The sequence below is a fragment of the Electrona antarctica genome (assembly GCF_951216825.1).
Source record: "Electrona antarctica genome assembly, contig: scaffold_57, whole genome shotgun sequence".
NCBI lineage: Eukaryota > Metazoa > Chordata > Actinopteri > Myctophiformes > Myctophidae > Electrona > Electrona antarctica.
The window spans coordinates 725,786-744,463 of NW_027637144.1; the positions used below are offsets into that span (position 1 = coordinate 725,786).

The following is an 18,678-nucleotide window of genomic DNA, read 5'->3' on the forward strand; positions in this document are numbered from 1 at the left end:
CTGTCAGTAGGTGCGTTTCCATAAAGCCTTTTTTTTGCGCATTAAGGTTCTTTCGCAAAATCTCCTGGATGGAAACACCTCAAAATGCGCATAAGTCTGCATTTTTCGCAAAAACACTTTTTCGCTAGAAGGTGGCGGATTTGGGGCTATATCGAAAAAGTGAAATGCGCAAATGGGTTATGGAAACACTTGCGGAAAATATTTCTAATTAGAAAGCATTGAACTCGCATTATATCGCTTTTAACAGTTTGATCGAACGGGAGGGTGGGTGGGATGTGGATACATAAATTATTAAATTTACACACTCGAGTCTCGAAGCCTCTGTCTGCAGGCTGAGGCTCTTTTGCTCTCCCCGGTGAGGGCGTTCGCCGTTGATCATGAAGTTAGATCGGTGATATTTCTCCTAAACAGCTCGGAACGAGAGGAGACTAGTCAAAATGGAAATGTACTGTCAAGTCGCAGGGCAGGGGTCCCGATCGTCCCTGTACTTTGAAAACGAAACTATACCAGCCCCTGTCTAGACAAAAACACACGCCTATTTATTTAACAGACAGCCTGTTTGAAAGACAGCCTGTCCCAGTGGCCAATCTGGACAGCGGACTTCATGCAGACCAACTTGAATAGCCTAAAAGAACGTCAAATGCACCGTGGTGAAGAACAAATCAGAGAAGTGTGTGTGTGTGTGTGTGTGTGTGTGTGTGTGTGTGTGTGTGTGTGACATGATCAAATAATCGTGTAAGATTATCCTGCAGTGTGTGATGCAGATGCTATCAGATTTCAGACATCAAACGGTAAAATAAATGTCAGATAATATGCGCCTCTCTGCGCGTCTCACTTGACTGGCAAAATAGTGCCATCTAGGCCTACTGCTTATTTAATATCTCCAAAGAAGCGCATTTTGTCAGTGGATGGAAACAAGAAAAATACGCTTTTCTTTTTTCGAATTACTTACTTATTCGCTTCCTATTTTCGAAATGTTTTGATGGAAACCCACCTAGTGACATGTGGCAGCGGTGGCCGAACGGTTTGCGGAGCGGTCTTGATACCGGAAGGTCGCCAGTTCGTATCCCCGGACTGGCACGTTAAAATTAACACCGCTGAAGTGCCCTTGAGCGAGGCATTGAACCACTACCATGAAATGTTCTATGAGCAGGGCCTGGCTGTAAACAAGTATCTGATGCTTAGTCCAGTTACCCTGGGTAAATATAGTAACTTTGCTTTGCTTTGCTTAGTCACAATGTGGGACAGACAGGGTCTCAATGTAAACACTGATGCCTGTCAGTCACAATGTGAGACAGGGTCTCAATTTGAACACTGATGCCTGTCAGTCACAATGTGGGACAGACAGGGTCTCAATTTGAACACTGATGCCTGTCAGTCACAATGTGGGACAGGGTCTCAATTTGAACACTGATGCCTGTCAGTCACAATGTGGGACAGACAGGGTCTCAATGTGAACACTGATGCCTGTCAGTCACAATGTGGGACAGACAGGGTCTCAATTTGAACACTGATGCCTGTCAGTCACAATGTGGGACAGGGTCTCAATGTGAACACTGATGCCTGTCAGTCACAATGTGGGACAGGGTCTCAATGTGAACACTGATGCCTGTCAGTCACAATGTGGTACAGGGTCTCAATTTGAACACTGATGCAGTCAGTCACAATGTGGGACAGGGTCTCAATTTGAACACTGATGCCTGTCAGTCACAATGTGGGACAGACAGGGTCTCAATGTGAACACTGATGCCTGTCAGTCACAATGTGGGACAGACAGGGTCTCAATGTGAACACTGATGCCTGTCAGTCACAATGTGGGACAGACAGGGTCTCAATGTGAACACTGATGCCTGTCAGTCACAATGTGGGACAGACAGGGTCTCAATGTGAACACTGATGCCTGTCAGTCACAATGTGGAACAGACAGGGTCTCAATGTGAACACTGATGCCTGTCAGTCACAATGTGGGACAGACAGGGTCTCAATGTGAACACTGATGCCTGTCAGTCACAATGTGGAACAGGGTCTCAATTTGTGGGACGCCTGAAAAGTCTTGGAAATGAGGGACGGTCCCACAGGGGGACAAACTGGGCACCTTACAGATATGAACAGAGATACTGTATATGAAGAGACAGATATGAAGTAAGATAAAGATATGGATATGGATATGACTCAGGCAGCATATCGGGGAAGATATGGAACCAGATATGAACTGTGATATCATTTGAAGAGAGATGGGTAAGGACCTATGACCTTTAAAATCTAACCTTTAAATTACATCAACTCTGAGGAGGTTTATTTAAATTACATCAACTCTGAGGAGGTTTATTTTAATTACATCAACTCTGAGGAGGTTTATTTAAATTACATCAACTCTGAGGAGGTTTATTTAAATTACATCAACTCTGAGGAGGTTTATTTAAATTACATCAACTCTGAGGAGGTTTATTTAAATTACATCAACTCTGAGGAGGTTTATTTAAATTACATCAACTCTGAGGAGGTTTATTTAAATTACATCAACTCTGAGGAGGTCGTTGTCTGCATAAAACATTCACTTCTTGTTGTCTTTATTTTACAGTAGTAGTATATAGTATATATAAATATATTTATTATAGTAGAAAGAGTTATTCAGCCAAAAGGAGGACAGAATCCTCTTGTTGTCTTTATTTTACGAGTAGAAAGAGTTATTCATAGTACATTTATAGTAGAAAGAGTTATTCATAGTATATTTATAGTAGAAAGAGTTATTCATAGTATATTTATAGTAGAAAGAGTTATTCATAGTATATTTATAGTAGAAAGAGATATTCATAGTATATTTATAGTAGAAAGAGAGATTCATAGTATATTTATAGTAGAAAGAGTTATTCATAGTACATTTATAGTAGAAAGAGTTATTCATAGTACATTTATAGTAGAAAGAGTTATTCATAGTATATTTATAGTAGAAAGAGTTATTCATAGTATATTTATAGTAGAAAGAGTTATTCATAGTATATTTATAGTAGAAAGAGATATTCATAGTATATTTATAGTAGAAAGAGAGATTCATAGTATATTTATAGTAGAAAGAGTTATTCATAGTACATTTATAGTAGAAAGAGTTATTCATAGTACATTTATAGTAGAAAGAGTTATTCATAGTATATTTATAGTAGAAAGAGTTATTCATAGTACATTTATAGTAGAAAGAGTTATTCATAGTACATTTATAGTAGAAAGAGTTATTCATAGTACATTTATAGTAGAAAGAGTTATTCATAGTATATTTATAGTAGAAAGAGTTATTCATAGTATATTTATAGTAGAAAGAGTTATTCATAGTATATTTATAGTAGAAAGAGATATTCATAGTATATTTATAGTAGAAAGAGAGATTCATAGTATATTTATAGTAGAAAGAGATATTCATATTATATTTATAGTAGAAAGAGATATTCATAGTATATTTATAGTAGAAAGAGATATTCATAGTAGAAAGAGTTATTCATAGTTTATTTATAGTAGAAAGAGAGATTCATAGTATATTTATAGTAGAAGGAGTTATTCATAGTATATTTATAGTAGAAAGAGTTATTCATAGTATATTTATAGTAGAAAGAGATATTCATAGTATATTTATAGTAGAAAGAGAGATTCATAGTAGAAAGAGTTATTCATAGTATATTTATAGTAGAAATAGTTATTCATAGTATATTTATAGTAGAAAGAGTTATTCATAGTATATTTATTGCGAACGCAGTGAGCATTTACTATGAGACCCAGCAGATCACGTCTGTGTGTGTGTCTGTGTGTGTGTCTGTCTGTGTGTCACGCTGTAACACCACCCGCCCACCACCAGAGGGCGCAGCTGTATCACACACAAAAACACACACACACACATGCACGCACGCGCAGCTGTATCACACACACACACATGCACGCACGCACACACACACACGCACGCACGCACGCACACACACACACACACACACACACACACACACACAAAAAACTTAACTTAAAAAAAAACTTAACTTAAAAAAAAACTTAAAAAGGAAAAACGCACACACACAAAAAACTTAACTTAAAAAAAAACTTAACTTTAAAAAAAACTTAACTTAAAAAAAACGTAAAAAGGAAAAAAGCACACACAAAAAACTTAACTTAAAAAAAAACTTAACTTAAAAAACTTAACTTAAAAAAAAAACTTAAAAAGGAAAAACGCACACACACAAAAACTTAACTTAAAAAAAAACTTAACTTAAAAAAAAACCTAACTTAAAAAAAAAACTTAAAGGAAAAACGCACACACAAAAAACTTAACTTAAAAAAAAACTTAACTTAAAAAAAGAATTAAACAAAAAACTTTAAAAAAAAAAACCTAAAAAAGAAACACGCACGCACGCACACATACACACACTAAAAAAAACTTGAAAAAAAAAAAAACCTAAAAAAGAAACACGCACGCACGCACACATACACACACTAAAAAAACGTAACTTAAAAAAAACCTTAAAACGTACGTAATTTATTCTAATTGTTATTGCAAATTACGAGCTGCGTTCGCTTCCCGCGTTTGCGCGTCTTACTTGTAGTAGAAAGAGTTATTCATAGTATATTTATAGTAGAAAGAGTTATTCATAGTATATTTATAGTAGAAAGAGATATTCATAGTATATTTATAGCAGAAAGAGTTATTCATAGTATATTTATAGTAGAAAGAGATATTCATAGTATATTTATAGTAGAAAGAGTTATTCATAGTATATTTATAGTAGAAAGAGTTATTCATAGTATATTTATAGTAGAAAGAGATATTCATAGTATATTTATAGTAGAAAGAGTTATTCATAGTATATTTATAGTAGAAAGAGTTATTCATAGTATATTTATAGTAGAAAGAGATATTCATAGTATATTTATAGTAGAAGGAGTTATTCATAGTATATTTATAGTAGAAAGAGTTATTCATAGTATATTTATAGTAGAAAGAGTTATTCATAGTATATTTATAGTAGAAAGAGTTATTCATAGTATATTTATAGTAGAAAGAGTTATTCATAGTATATTTATAGCAGAAAGAGTTATTCATAGTATATTTATAGTAGAAAGAGTTATTCATAGTATATTTATAGTAGAAAGAGATATTCATAGTATATTTATAGTAGAAAGAGTTATTCATAGTATATTTATAGCAGAAAGAGTCATTCAGCCAAAATCCTTTCACAGTGTGATGGACAATGTGAGATGTGAGACAAATCACTGCGTGAAACGTGACGACTTTGACCTCCGTCTAACTTCTCATGTTTTAGAAAAGGATTCGTTCTCTTTTTGGGGGATTAGCGTTCCCATTGTTCAAGTTCAACCCCTCCTGACATTTGATTACTTAACCACTCCACTTTTCACAGTCAGTTTGCACTCTTCAGCCACAGGCAGACAGACAGATACAGAGATCTCCATGTGGGACACAGACAGATAGATACAGAGATCTCCATGTGGGACACAGACAGACAGATACAGAGATCTCCATCTGGGACACAGACAGACAGATTCAGAGATCTCCATGTGGGACACAGACAGACAGATACAGAGATCTCCATGTGGGACACAGACAGACAGATACAGAGATCTCCATGTGGGACTCTCCATGTTCTCTCCATGTGGGACTCTCCATGTTCTCTCCATGTCCTCCATGTTCTCTCCATGTCATCCATGTTCTCACCATGTCCTCCATGTTCTCACCATGTCCTCCATGTTCTCACCATGTCCTCCATGTGCTCTCCATGTTCTCTCCATGTCCTCCATGTCCTCCATGTTCTCACCATGTTCTCTCCATGTCCTCCATGTGCTCTCCATGTTCTCTCCATGTCCTCCATGTCCTCCATGTTCTCACCATGTTCTCTCCATGTCCTCCATGTTCTCACCATGTTCTCTCCATGTGCTCTCCATGTTCTCTCCATGTCCTCCATGTTCTCACCATGGTCTCCATGTTCTCTCCATGTCCTCCATGTTCTCCATGTTCTCACCATGTCCTCCATGTTCTCACCATGTCCTCCATGTCCTCCAGGCCAGCAGCAGAGATGAATACTCCAGGAGTGTGCAGATGTCCTCCATGTCCTCCATGTTCTCACCATGTCCTCCATGTCCTCCAGGCCAGCAGCAGAGATGAATACTCCAGGAGTGTGCAGATGTCCTCCATGTCCTCCATGTTCTCACCATGTCCTCCATGTCCTCCAGGCCAGCAGCAGAGATGAATACTCCAGGAGTGTGCAGATGTCCTCCATGTCCTCCATGTTCTCACCATGTCCTCCATGTCAGCAGCAGAGATGAATACTCCAGGAGTGTGCAGATGTCCTCCATGTCCTCCATGTTCTCACCATGTCCTCCATGTCCTCCAGGCCAGCAGCAGAGATGAATACTCCAGGAGTGTGCAGATGTCCTCCATGTCCTCCATGTTCTCACCATGTCCTCCATGTCCTCCAGGCCAGCAGCAGAGATGAATACTCCAGGAGTGTGCATGAGCATCATGGAGGAGCGTAACAAGCAGGAGGGCCGAGGCAGCCTGTCCAACCCGGAGATGTTTCTCCAGCAGGACTACCAGCAGCTCACCCAGTACTGTCTGGCCCGAGGGGTCCGCTACATCGACGACATGTTCACCCCCGACCGCAACTCCATCGGCCAGGATCTGCTCAGCCCTACAGACATGGCCAGGGTGGTGTGGATGAGACCCAGGGTAAGAAGATCTATGTAATATAATGATGATATGAGACCCAGGGTAAGAAGATCTATGGAATATAATGATGATATGAGACCCAGGGTAAGATCTATGGAATATAATGATGATATGAGACCCAGGGTAAGATCTATGGAATATAATGATGATATGAGACCCAGGGTAAGATCTATGGAATATAATGATGATATGAGACCCAGGGTAAGATCTATGGAATATAATGATGATATGAGACCCAGGGTAAGATCTATGGAATATAATGATGATATGAGACCCAGGGTAAGAGAGTTATGGAATATGATGTTAATGATTAGGACCAGGTTAAGAAGAAGATCTATTGAATATAATATTGATGATTAGACCCAGACTAAGGAGAAATGGAGTTATGGAATGTAGCTACTACTATGGTCATCACCTCAAATGTTACACATTTTATTTGTAAGAAAAAAGGAATATCCGCGGCTTCCACGCTCTCTTGAATAGTTTTGGCCGACGTGCCGAAACACGTCTGTTTTCTCTGGATAGACTGCATGATCAAATAAACTACGTTCATAAGGAACTATTCAAGTTCGAGTGACTTTTTAACTCTAACATCCTGTCTTGCTCTGTTTCAGAGTATTAAACTCTGGTTTTTACATCCTGTCTTGCTCTGTTTCAGAGTATTCAACTCTGGTTTTTACATCCTGTCTTGCTCTGTTTCAGAGTATTAAACTCTGGTTTTTACATTGTTTTGTTTCAGAGTATTAAACTCTGGTTTTTACATTGTTTTGTTTCAGAGTATTAAACTCTGGTTTTGACATTGTTTTGTTTCAGAGTATTAAACTCTGGTTTTGACATTGTTTTGTTTCAGAGTATTAAACTCTGGTTTTGACATTGTTTTGTTTCAGAGTATTAAACTCTGGTTTTTACATTGTTTTGTTTCAGAGTATTAAACTCTGGTTTTGACATTGTTTTGTTTCAGAGTATTAAACACTGGTTTTACATTGTTTTGTTTCAGAGTATTAAACACTGGTTTTGACATTGTTTTGTTTCAGAGTATTAAACTCTGGTTTTGACATTGTTTTGTTTCAGAGTATTAAACTCTGGTTTTGACATTGTTTTGTTTCAGAGTATTAAACTCTGGTTTTGACATTGTTTTGTTTCAGAGTATTAAACTCTGGTTTTGACATTGTTTTGTTTCAGAGTATTAAACTCTGGTTTTGACATTGTTTTGTTTCAGAGTATTAAACTCTGGTTTTGACATTGTTTTGTTTCAGAGTATTAAACTCTGGTTTTGACATTGTTTTGTTTCAGAGTATTAAACACTGGTTTTGACATTGTTTTATTTCAGAGTATTAAACTCTGGTTTTGACATTGTTTTGTTTCAGAGTATTAAACTCTGGTTTTGATATTGTTTTGTTTCAGAGTATTAAACTCTGGTTTTGACATTGTTTTGTTTCAGAGTATTAAACTCTGGTTTTGACATTGTTTTGTTTCAGAGTATTAAACACTGGTTTTGACATTGTTTTATTTCAGAGTATTAAACTCTGGTTTTGACATCCTGTCTTGCTCTGTTTCAGAGCATTGTTCCAAACCCAGAGTTCATCGTAGAGGGAGTGTCCAGGTTTGACTTTGGCCAAGGAATAGTAGGTAAGTGAACTGAATTAACCCATTGAGAACTGAGTGTCTTCTAATTCAGGATTTTGAAAAACACATGTCGCTATGTCAAGATGGAGGGAACTGCTGGTTTATTATATTTATTATTATACAATCAGAGAACTGCTGGTTTATTATATTTATTATTATCCAATCAGAGAACTGCTGGTTTATTATATTTATTATTATCCAATCAGAGAACTGCTGGTGATTATATGTATTATTATCCAATCAGGGAACTGCTGGTTTCTGGCGTCCATCGGAGCTCTGACGTTCCAGAACCACATCCTGGAGCAGGTGGTTCCTATGGAGCAGAGCTTTGACGAGGACTACTGTGGACTGTTCCATTTCAGGGTAACACCCCCCTGTTTATACTAATGTGGACTGTTCCATTTCAGGGTAACACCCCCCTGTTTATACTGTGGACTGTTCCACTTCAGGGTAACACCCCCCTGTTTATACTAATGTGGACTGTTCCATTTCAGGGTAACACCCCCCTGTTTATACTGTGGACTGTTCCACTTCAGGGTAACACGTAGCCTGGATCCAGCCCAAAGACCCCGCCCACTCTCTGAGTGGACTGCATCTCTTGGTCTGGTGTTGCACTGTGAACCTATAATTTCTTCGGTAGAAAAATGTATTATCCAATGAGAATCGGTGGTGGGGGGGTGGGTCTAACGAACAACCAATCAGCGCCGAGTCCCATTTTCAGCGTCATCACGCAGCGCAACACACAGAGGGTTGAGGGAAATTCTAATCCCCTCCCCCTTGAGATCGCTCAGACAGGAGACGATGTCAGACTGAAGCTTCAAGAAAGCTACAGTCTGATAATCAGGCTAAACACCCCCCTGTTTATACTAATGTGGACTGTTCCATTTCAGGGTAACACCCCCCTGTTTATACTGTGGACTGTTCCACTTCAGGGTAACACGGGGGGTGTTTATACTACTGTGGACTGTTCCATTTCAGGGTAACACCCCCCTGTTTATACTGTGGACTGTTCCACTTCAGGGTAACACCCCCCTGTTTATACTACTGTGGACTGTTCCATTTCAGGGTAACACCCCCCTCTTTATACTGAAACAAACGCTTAATGTAAGGTCACATGACTGATGTAAGGTCACATGACTGATGTAAGGTCACATGACTGATGTAAGGTACTAGTAGTATTGTAACAGTCCACAGTAGTAGAAACGGGGGTGTTTATAGTGATGTAAGGTCACCTACTGTACACACTGCTGAATTCAGGTCAAAAAGACCTTTTTTTCCTGTGATGTTATTGGCTACTGCCTCCTGTGATGTTATTGGCTACTGCCTCCTGTGATGTTATTGGCTACTGCCTCCTGTGATGTTATTGGCTACTGCCTCCTGTGATGTTATTGGCTACTAATACCTCACAGAGTGTTAATGCAGAATGAAAGAGGATAGGTCAAGCTTTCTCTACAGCTGCACTGTTGGTGGAGGATAAGTCAAGGATAAGTCAAGCTTTCTCTACAGCTGCACTGTTGGTGGCTTTGATGTTGTTTAATACAATCACATTATAGGACTGCTCTGTTTGGAAGTACAGGCTGTCAAAAGGCTAGTGTTGGAAGTACAGGCTGTCAAAAGGCTAGTGTTGGAAGTACAGGCTGTCAAAAGGCTAGTGTTGGAAGTACAGGCTGTCAAAAGGCTAGTGTTGGAAGTACAGGCTGTCAAAAGGCTAGTGTTGGAAGTACAGGCTGTCAAAAGGCTAGTGTTGGAAGTACAGGCTGTCAAAAGGCTAGTGTTGGAAGTACAGGCTGTCAAAAGGCTAGTGTTGGAAGTACAGGCTGTCAAAAGGCTAGTGTTGCAACTCTAGATTCAACATTTAAAAAACAAAACCTAGTGTTGCAAATTGTGGACAGATAAACTACCATGTTTCATTTAGTGGACGTTATCAATCATTGATAATAAACTACCATGTTTACATTCTGGAGGTTTGGGAAGTGATGACAAACTACCATGTTTACATTCTGGAGGTTTGGGAAGTGATGACAAACTACCATGTTTACAGTTCTGGAGGTTTGGGAAGTGGGTGGACGTGATCATTGATGACAAACTACCAACCATCGACGGCAGACTGATCTTCGTCCACTCCGTTACGCCCAACGAGTTCTGGCCCGCTCTGCTGGAGAAGGCCTACGCAAAGTGAGTTTACTAGTTTACTGTGCTGGAGAAGCCCTACGCAAAGTGAGTTTACTAGTTTACTGTGCTGGAGAAGACCTATGCAAAGTGAGTTTACTAGTTTACTGTGCTGGAGAAGACCTATGCAAAGTGAGTTTACTAGTTTACTCTGCTGGAGAAGACCTACGCAAAGTGAGTTTGCTAGTTTACTGTGCTGGAGAAGACCTACGCAAAGTGAGTTTACTAGTTTACTCTGCTGGAGAAGACCTACGCAAAGTGAGTTTACTAGTTTACTGTGCTGGAGAAGACCTATGCAAAGTGAGTTTACTAGTTTACTGTGCTGGAGAAGACCTACGCAAAGTGAGTTTACTAGTTTACTGTGCTGGAGAAGACCTATGCAAAGTGAGTTTACTAGTTTACTCTGCTGGAGAAGACCTACGCAAAGTGAGTTTACTAGTTTACTGTGCTGGAGAAGACCTATGCAAAGTGAGTTTACTAGTTTACTGTGCTGGAGAAAACCTACGCAAAGTGAGTTTACTAGTTTACTGTGTTGGAGAAGACCTACGCAAAGTGAGTTTACTAGTTTACTGTGCTGGAGAAGACCTACGCAAAGTGAGTTTACTAGTTTATTCTGTTGGAGAAGACCTACGCAAAGTGAGTTTACTAGTTTACTGTGTTGGAGAAGACCTACGCAAAGTGAGTTTACTAGTTTACTGTGCTGGAGAAGACCTACGCAAAGTGAGTTTACTAGTTTACTCTGTTGGAGAAGACCTACGCAAAGTGAGTTTACTAGTTTACTCTGCTGGAGAAGACCTACGCAAAGTGAGTTTACTAGTTTACTCTGCTGGAGAAGACCTACGCAAAGTGAGTTTACTAGTTTACTCTGCTGGAGAAGACCTATGCAAAGTGAGTTTACTAGTTTACTCTGCTGGAGAAGACCTACGCAAAGTGAGTTTACTAGTTTACTCTGCTGGAGAAGACCTATGCAAAGTGAGTTTACTAGTTTACTCTGCTGGAGAAGACCTACGCAAAGTGAGTTTACTAGTTTACTCTGCTGGAGAAGACCTACGCAAAGTGAGTTTACTAGTTTACTCTGCTGGAGAAGACCTACGCAAAGTGAGTTTACTCTAAGGACAACTTCAGCCATTTGACTGCAGGGTGTTGTAATCATTGTTCTATGTATTCAGGGTGTTATTCTATGTATTCAGGGTGTTATTCTATGTATTCAGGGTGTTATTCTATGTATTCAGGGTGTTATTCTATGTATTCAGGGTGTTATTCTATGTATTAAGGGTGTTATTCTATGTATTCAGGGTGTTATTCTATGTATTCAGGGTGTTATTTCTATGTATTCAGGGTTTTATTCTATGTATTCAGGGTGTTATTGCGAACGCAGTGAGCATTTACTATGAGACCCAGCAGATCACGTCTGTGTGTGTGTGTGTGTGTGTGTGTCTGTGTGTCACGCTGTAACACCACCCGCCCACCACCAGAGGGCGCAGCTGTATCACACACAAAAACACACACACACATGCATGCACGCACACACACACACACACACACACACACACGCACGCACGCACACACACACAAAAAACTTAACTTAAAAAAAAACTTAACTTAAAAAAAAACTTAACTTAAAAAAAAAATTAAAAAGGAAAAACGCACACACAAAAAACTTAACTTAAAAAAAAACTTAACTAAAAAAAAACTTAACTTAAAAAAAAAACTTACAAAGGAAAAACGCTCACACACAAAAAACTTAACTTAAAAAAAAACTTAACTTAAAAAAAAACTTAAAAAGGAAAAACGCACACACAAAAAACTTAACTTAAAAAAAAACTTAACTTAAAAAAAAACTTAACTTAAAAAAAAAACTTAAAAAGGAAAAACGCACACACACAAAAAACTTAACTTAAAAAAAAACTTAAAGAAAAAACTTTAAAAAAAAAACCTAAAAAAGAAACACGCACACACGCACACATACACACACTAAAAAAATAACTTGAAAAAACATTTAATTTAAAAAAACTTAACTTAAAAAAAAACCTTAAAAAGTACGTAATTTATTCTAATTGTTGTTATTGCAATTTACGAGCTGCGTTCGCTTCCCGCGTTTGCGCGTCTTACTTGTTCTATGTATTCAGGGTGTTATTCTATGTATTCAGGGTGTTATTTCTATGTATTCAGGGTGTTATTCTATGTATTCAGGGTGTGTGGCTCCTATGCAGACATGACTGCAGGGACCCCCGCCGAGGCTCTGGTGGATTTCACCGGAGGCGTTCACATCTGTTTCCAGCTCAACGAAGCTCCTCCTAACCTCTTCCAGCTGATGCAGAGAGCTGCCAAGTCTAAAGCCCTGATGGGCTGTGGGACTCCACAGGGCGTAAGTCTAGGTCCTCTATAGCTGTTCTATAGGGACTCCACAGGGCGTAAGTCTAGGTCCTCTATAGCTGTATGTGGGACTCCACAGGGCGTAAGTCTAGGTCCTCTATAGCTGTATGTGGGACTCCACAGGGCGTAAGTCTAGGTCCTCTATAGCTGTATGTGGGACTCCACAGGGCGTAAGTCTAGGTCCTCTATAGGTGTTCTATAGGGACTCCACAGGGCGTAAGTCTAGGTCCTCTATAGCTGTATGTGGGACTCCACAGGGCGTAAGTCTAGGTCCTCTATAGCTGTTCTATAGGGACTCCACATGGCGTAAGTCTAGGTCCTCTATAGCTGTATGTGGGACTCCACAGGGCGTAAGTCTAGGTCCTCTATAGCTGTTCTATAGGGACTCCACAGGGCGTAAGTCTAGGTCCTCTATAGCTGTATGTGGGACTCCACAGGGCGTAAGTCTAGGTCCTCTATAGTGTTCTATAGGGACTCCACAGGGCGTAAGTCTAGGTCCTCTATAGCCGTGTGTGGGACACCACAGGGCGTATGTCTAGATCCCTGATCGGTTTGGGATGTTTATGTGTCGATGATACATAATCTATGTTTTAATGATCAATATCTTGTCTTGTATTCGTACAGGAGACAATGTTTATTGATACATAACTTTATTGGTACAGCAGACCTCTGACAAAACAGTGTTTATTGATAAATAACTGTATTCAATAATACATAACTTTATTGGTACAGGAGACCTCTGACAACACAGTGTTTAATAATACTTAACTTTATTGGTACAGGATACCTCTGACAACACAGTGTTTAATAATACATAACTTTATTGCTACAGGATACCTCTGACAACACAGTGTTTAATAATACATAACTTTATTGGTACAGGAGACCTCTGACAACAGTGTTTAGTAATACATAACTTTATTGGTACAGGATACCTCTGACAACACAGTGTCAACCAACGGATTGGTGGACGGCCACGCCTACACTGTCACTGGCATCAAACAGGTAACCTTTGACCTTTGACAAACACATTCTATGCCAAATTCTACATTTCTTGTATCTAGAAGCTTAACCCTGGCTCTGCCAATATGGGAAATCTCATCTTTTGTTGATTTTTGTGCGCCAGCATTTTTCAAATTAAAGGCGCTAGAGTTCCCAGCAGATGAGACAGATTTTACTCTGAAAAGCCCCGCCTTCCTTTTCCCCCCAAAACTGAGAGGTATAATCTTCCATTACTTCCTCTCGCTGTCTACAGTCTCTCTAGAAGCGTTTATATTCCACTGTCACATCTACAGTCTCTCTAGAGGCGTTTATATTCCATTTAAAGTCTCTAGAAGCGTTTATATTCCATCTACAGTCTCTCTAGAAGCGTTTATATTCCATCTAAAGTCTCTCTAGAAGCGTTTATATTCCATCTACAGTCTCTCTAGAAGCGTTTATATTCCACTGTCTCATCTACAGTCTCTCTAGAAGCGTTTATATTCCACTGTCTCATCTACAGTCTCTCTAGAAGCGTTTATATTCCACTGTCACATCTACAGTCTCTCTAGAAGCGTTTATATTCCACTGTCACATCTACAGTCTCTCTAGAAGCGTTTATATTCCATCTACAGTCTCTCTAGAAGCGTTTATATTCCATATACAGTCTCTCTAGAAGCGTTTATATTCCATATACAGTCTCTCTAGAAGCGTTTATATTCCATCTACAGTCTCTCTAGAAGCGTTTATATTCCATCTAAAGTCTCTAGAAGCGTTTATATTCCATCTACAGTCTCTCTAGAAGCGTTTATATTCCATCTAAAGTCTCTCTAGAAGCGTTTATATTCCATCTACAGTCTCTCTAGAAGCGTTTATATTCCATCTACAGTCTCTCTAGAAGCGTTATATTCCACTGTCACATCTACAGTCTCTCTAGAAGCGTTTATATTCCATCTACAGTCTCTTTAGAAGCGTTTATATTCCATCTACAGTCTCTCTAGAAGCGTTTATATTCCATCTACAGTCTCTCTAGAAGTGTTTATATTCCATCTAAAGTCTCTCTAGAAGCGTTTATATTCCATCTACAGTCTCTCTAGAAGCGTTTATATTCCATCTACAGTCTCTCTAGAAGCGTTTATATTCCATCTAAAGTCTCTCTAGAAGCGTTTATATTCCATCTACAGTCTCTTTAGAAGCGTTTATATTCCATCTACAGTCTCTCTAGAAGCGTTTATATTCCACTGTCACATCTACAGTCTCTCTAGAAGCGTTTATATTCCATCTACAGTCTCTTTAGAAGCGTTTATATTCCATCTACAGTCTCTCTAGAAGCGTTTATATTCCACTGTCACATCTACAGTCTCTCTAGAAGCGTTTATATTCCATCTACAGTCTCTTTAGAAGCGTTTATATTCCATCTACAGTCTCTCTAGAAGCGTTTATATTCCATCTACAGTCTCTCTAGAAGCGTTTATATTCCATCTACAGTCTCTCTAGAAGCGTTTATATTCCATCTAAAGTCTCTCTAGAAGCGTTTATATTCCATCTACAGTCTCTTTAGAAGCGTTTATATTCCATCTACAGTCTCTCTAGAAGCGTTTATATTCCACTGTCACATCTACAGTCTCTCTAGAAGCGTTTATATTCCATCTACAGTCTCTTTAGAAGCGTTTATATTCCATCTACAGTCTCTCTAGAAGCGTTTATATTCCATCTACAGTCTCTTTAGAAGCGTTTATATTCCATCTACAGTCTCTTTAGAAGCGTTTATATTCCATCTACAGTCTCTCTAGAAGCGTTTATATTCCATCTACAGTCTCTCTAGAAGCGTTTATATTCCATCTACAGTCTCTTTAGAAGCGTTTATATTCCATCTACAGTCTCTCTAGAAGCGTTTATATTCCACTGTCTCATCTAAAGTCTCTCTAGAAGCGTTTATATTCCACCTGTGTTGCCTAGCAACGGCCCTGTGTTGCCTAGCAACGGCCCTGTGTTGCCTAGCAACGGCCCTGTGTTGCCTAGCAACGGCCCTGTGTTGTAAATTAAATGTAATATAAATGTAATATACATGTAATATAAATGTAATATAAATGTAATGTATATTTCAGATGCTGAGCAGAGGAACAGCTGTCCAGTTGGTGCGTCTGTGGAACCCCTGGGGTCAGGGGGAGTGGAAGGGAGACTGGAGCGATGGGTAAGGACCTATATATGACCTTTAACCTTTAACCCCTGGGGTCAGGGGGAGTGGAGCGATGGGTAAGGAACTATGACCTTTAAAATCTAACCTTTAAATTACATCAATTCTGAGGAGGTTTATTTAAATTACATCAACTCTGAGGAGGTTTATTTAAATTACATCAACTCTGAGGAGGTTTATTTAAATTACATCAACTCTGAGGAGGTTTATTTAAATTACATCAACTCTGAGGAGGTTTATTTAAATTACATCAACTCTGAGGAGGTTTATTTAAATTACATCAACTCTGAGGAGGTTTATTTAAATTACATCAACTCTGAGGAGGTTTATTTAAATTACATCAACTCTGAGGAGGTCGTTGTCTGCATAAAACATTCACTTCTTGTTGTCTTTATTTTACAGTAGTAGTATATAGTATATATATATTTATTTATTATAGTAGAAAGAGTTATTCAGCCAAAAGGAGGACAGAATCCTCTTGTTGTCTTTATTTTACGAGTAGAAAGAGTTATTCATAGTACATTTATAGTAGAAAGAGTTATTCATAGTACATTTATAGTAGAAAGAGTTATTCATAGTATATTTATAGTAGAAAGAGTTATTCATAGTATATTTATAGTAGAAAGAGTTATTCATAGTATATTTATAGTAGAAAGAGTTATTCATAGTATATTTATAGCAGAAAGAGATATTCATAGTATATTTATAGCAGAAAGAGTTATTCATAGTATATTTATAGTAGAAAGAGTTATTCATAGTATATTTATAGTAGAAAGAGTTATTCATAGTATATTTATAGTATAAAGAGTTATTCATAGTATATTTATAGTAGAAAGAGTTATTCATAGTATATTTATAGTAGAAAGAGAGATTCATAGTATATTTATAGTAGAAAGAGAGATTCATAGTATATTTATAGTAGAAAGAGAGATTCATAGTATATTTATAGTAGAAAGAGAGATTCATAGTATATGTATAGTAGAAAGAGTTATTCATAGTATATTTATAGTAGAAAGAGTTATTCATAGTATATTTATAGTAGAAAGAGTTATTCATAGTATATTTATAGTAGAAAGAGATATTCATAGTATATTTATAGTAGAAAGAGTTATTCATAGTATATTTATAGTAGAAAGAGTTATTCATAGTATATTTATAGTAGAAAGAGATATTCATAGTATATTTATAGTAGAAAGAGTTATTCATAGTATATTTATAGTAGAAAGAGATATTCATAGTATATTTATAGTAGAAAGAGTTATTCATAGTATATTTATAGTAGAAAGAGTTATTCATAGTATATTTATAGTAGAAAGAGTTATTCATAGTATATTTATAGCAGAAAGAGTCATTCAGCCAAAATCCTTTCACAGTGTGATGGACAATGTGAGATGTGAGACAAATCACTGCGTGAAACGTGACGACTTTGACCTCCGTCTAACTTCTCATGTTTTAGAAAAGGATTCGTTCTCTTTTGGGGGGATTAGCGTTCCCATTGTTCAAGTTCAACCCCTCCTGACATTTGATTACTTAACCACTCCACTTTTCACAGTCAGTTTGCACTCTTCAGCCACAGGCAGACAGACAGATACAGAGATCTCCATGTGGGACACAGACAGATAGATACAGAGATCTCCATGTGGGACACAGACAGACAGATACAGAGATCTCCATGTGGGACACAGACAGATAGATACAGAGATCTCCATGTGGGACACAGACAGATAGATACAGAGATCTCCATGTGGGACACAGACAGATAGATACAGAGATCTCCATGTGGGACACAGACAGATAGATACAGAGATCTCCATGTGGGACACAGACAGACAGATACAGAGATCTCCATGTGGGACACAGACAGATAGATACAGAGATCTCCATGTGAGACACAGACAGACAGATACAGAGATCTCGATCTGGGACACAGACAGACAGATACAGAGATCTCCATGTGGGATACAGACAGACAGATACAGAGATCTCCATGTGGGGCACAGACAGATAGATACAGAGATCTCCATGTGGGACACAGACAGACAGATACAGAGATCTCCTTGTGGGACACAGACAGACAGATACAGAGATCTCCATGTGGGACACAGACAGACAGATACAGAGATCTCCATGTGGGACACAGACAGACAGATACAGAGATCTCCTTGTGGGACACAGACAGACAGATACAGAGATCTCCATGTGGGACACAGACAGACAGTTAAAACGGGTGCTGTGACAAGTTGACAACAGGTATTATTAGGTTGCATTGTTCTCCAGTAGGCCGGTGGTCGACGGGCACGTACAGGTCTAGTCATAACTAGATACTGAAACCAGATATGATCATTTAGGAAATGTATGCATGTAAAGCAAGGATTTTACAGAGACAGTGGAGATGGAGTCACTTGGAGGGGGGAGGGAGGGAAGAGGGGTGAAAAAAAAACAAAAAAAAACTCATTTCCATTTTCCAGCCATTTCAGTTTATTTTATTTTTTTGTCAAAATAATCTGGGAACCCTCCACAATAATTTGGCGACCCCCAGGTTGAGAACCCCTGATTTAGATTTAGAGGAGGGAGGCTCTAACAGAGAGCCCTGAGGGTCTCCAGAGGGATTTCA

The 18,678-nt window shown here is 38.5% G+C and overlaps 1 protein-coding gene across 1 annotated transcript in view; it reads left to right on the forward strand.

The window, feature by feature from the left end:
• LOC306919120 (calpain-1 catalytic subunit-like) overlaps window positions 1-18,678 on the forward strand; it is a 68,661-nt gene that overhangs the window by 16,633 nt on the left and 33,350 nt on the right. The window contains exons 3-9 of the mRNA XM_079531956.1: window positions 6,469-6,718; window positions 8,278-8,347; window positions 8,589-8,707; window positions 10,386-10,519; window positions 12,707-12,881; window positions 13,820-13,894; window positions 15,976-16,061. Of these exons, the coding sequence (XP_079388082.1) occupies window positions 6,482-6,718; window positions 8,278-8,347; window positions 8,589-8,707; window positions 10,386-10,519; window positions 12,707-12,881; window positions 13,820-13,894; window positions 15,976-16,061 (896 nt within the window). The 5' untranslated portion in view covers window positions 6,469-6,481. The remainder of the gene's footprint in view (window positions 1-6,468; window positions 6,719-8,277; window positions 8,348-8,588; window positions 8,708-10,385; window positions 10,520-12,706; window positions 12,882-13,819; window positions 13,895-15,975; window positions 16,062-18,678) is intronic.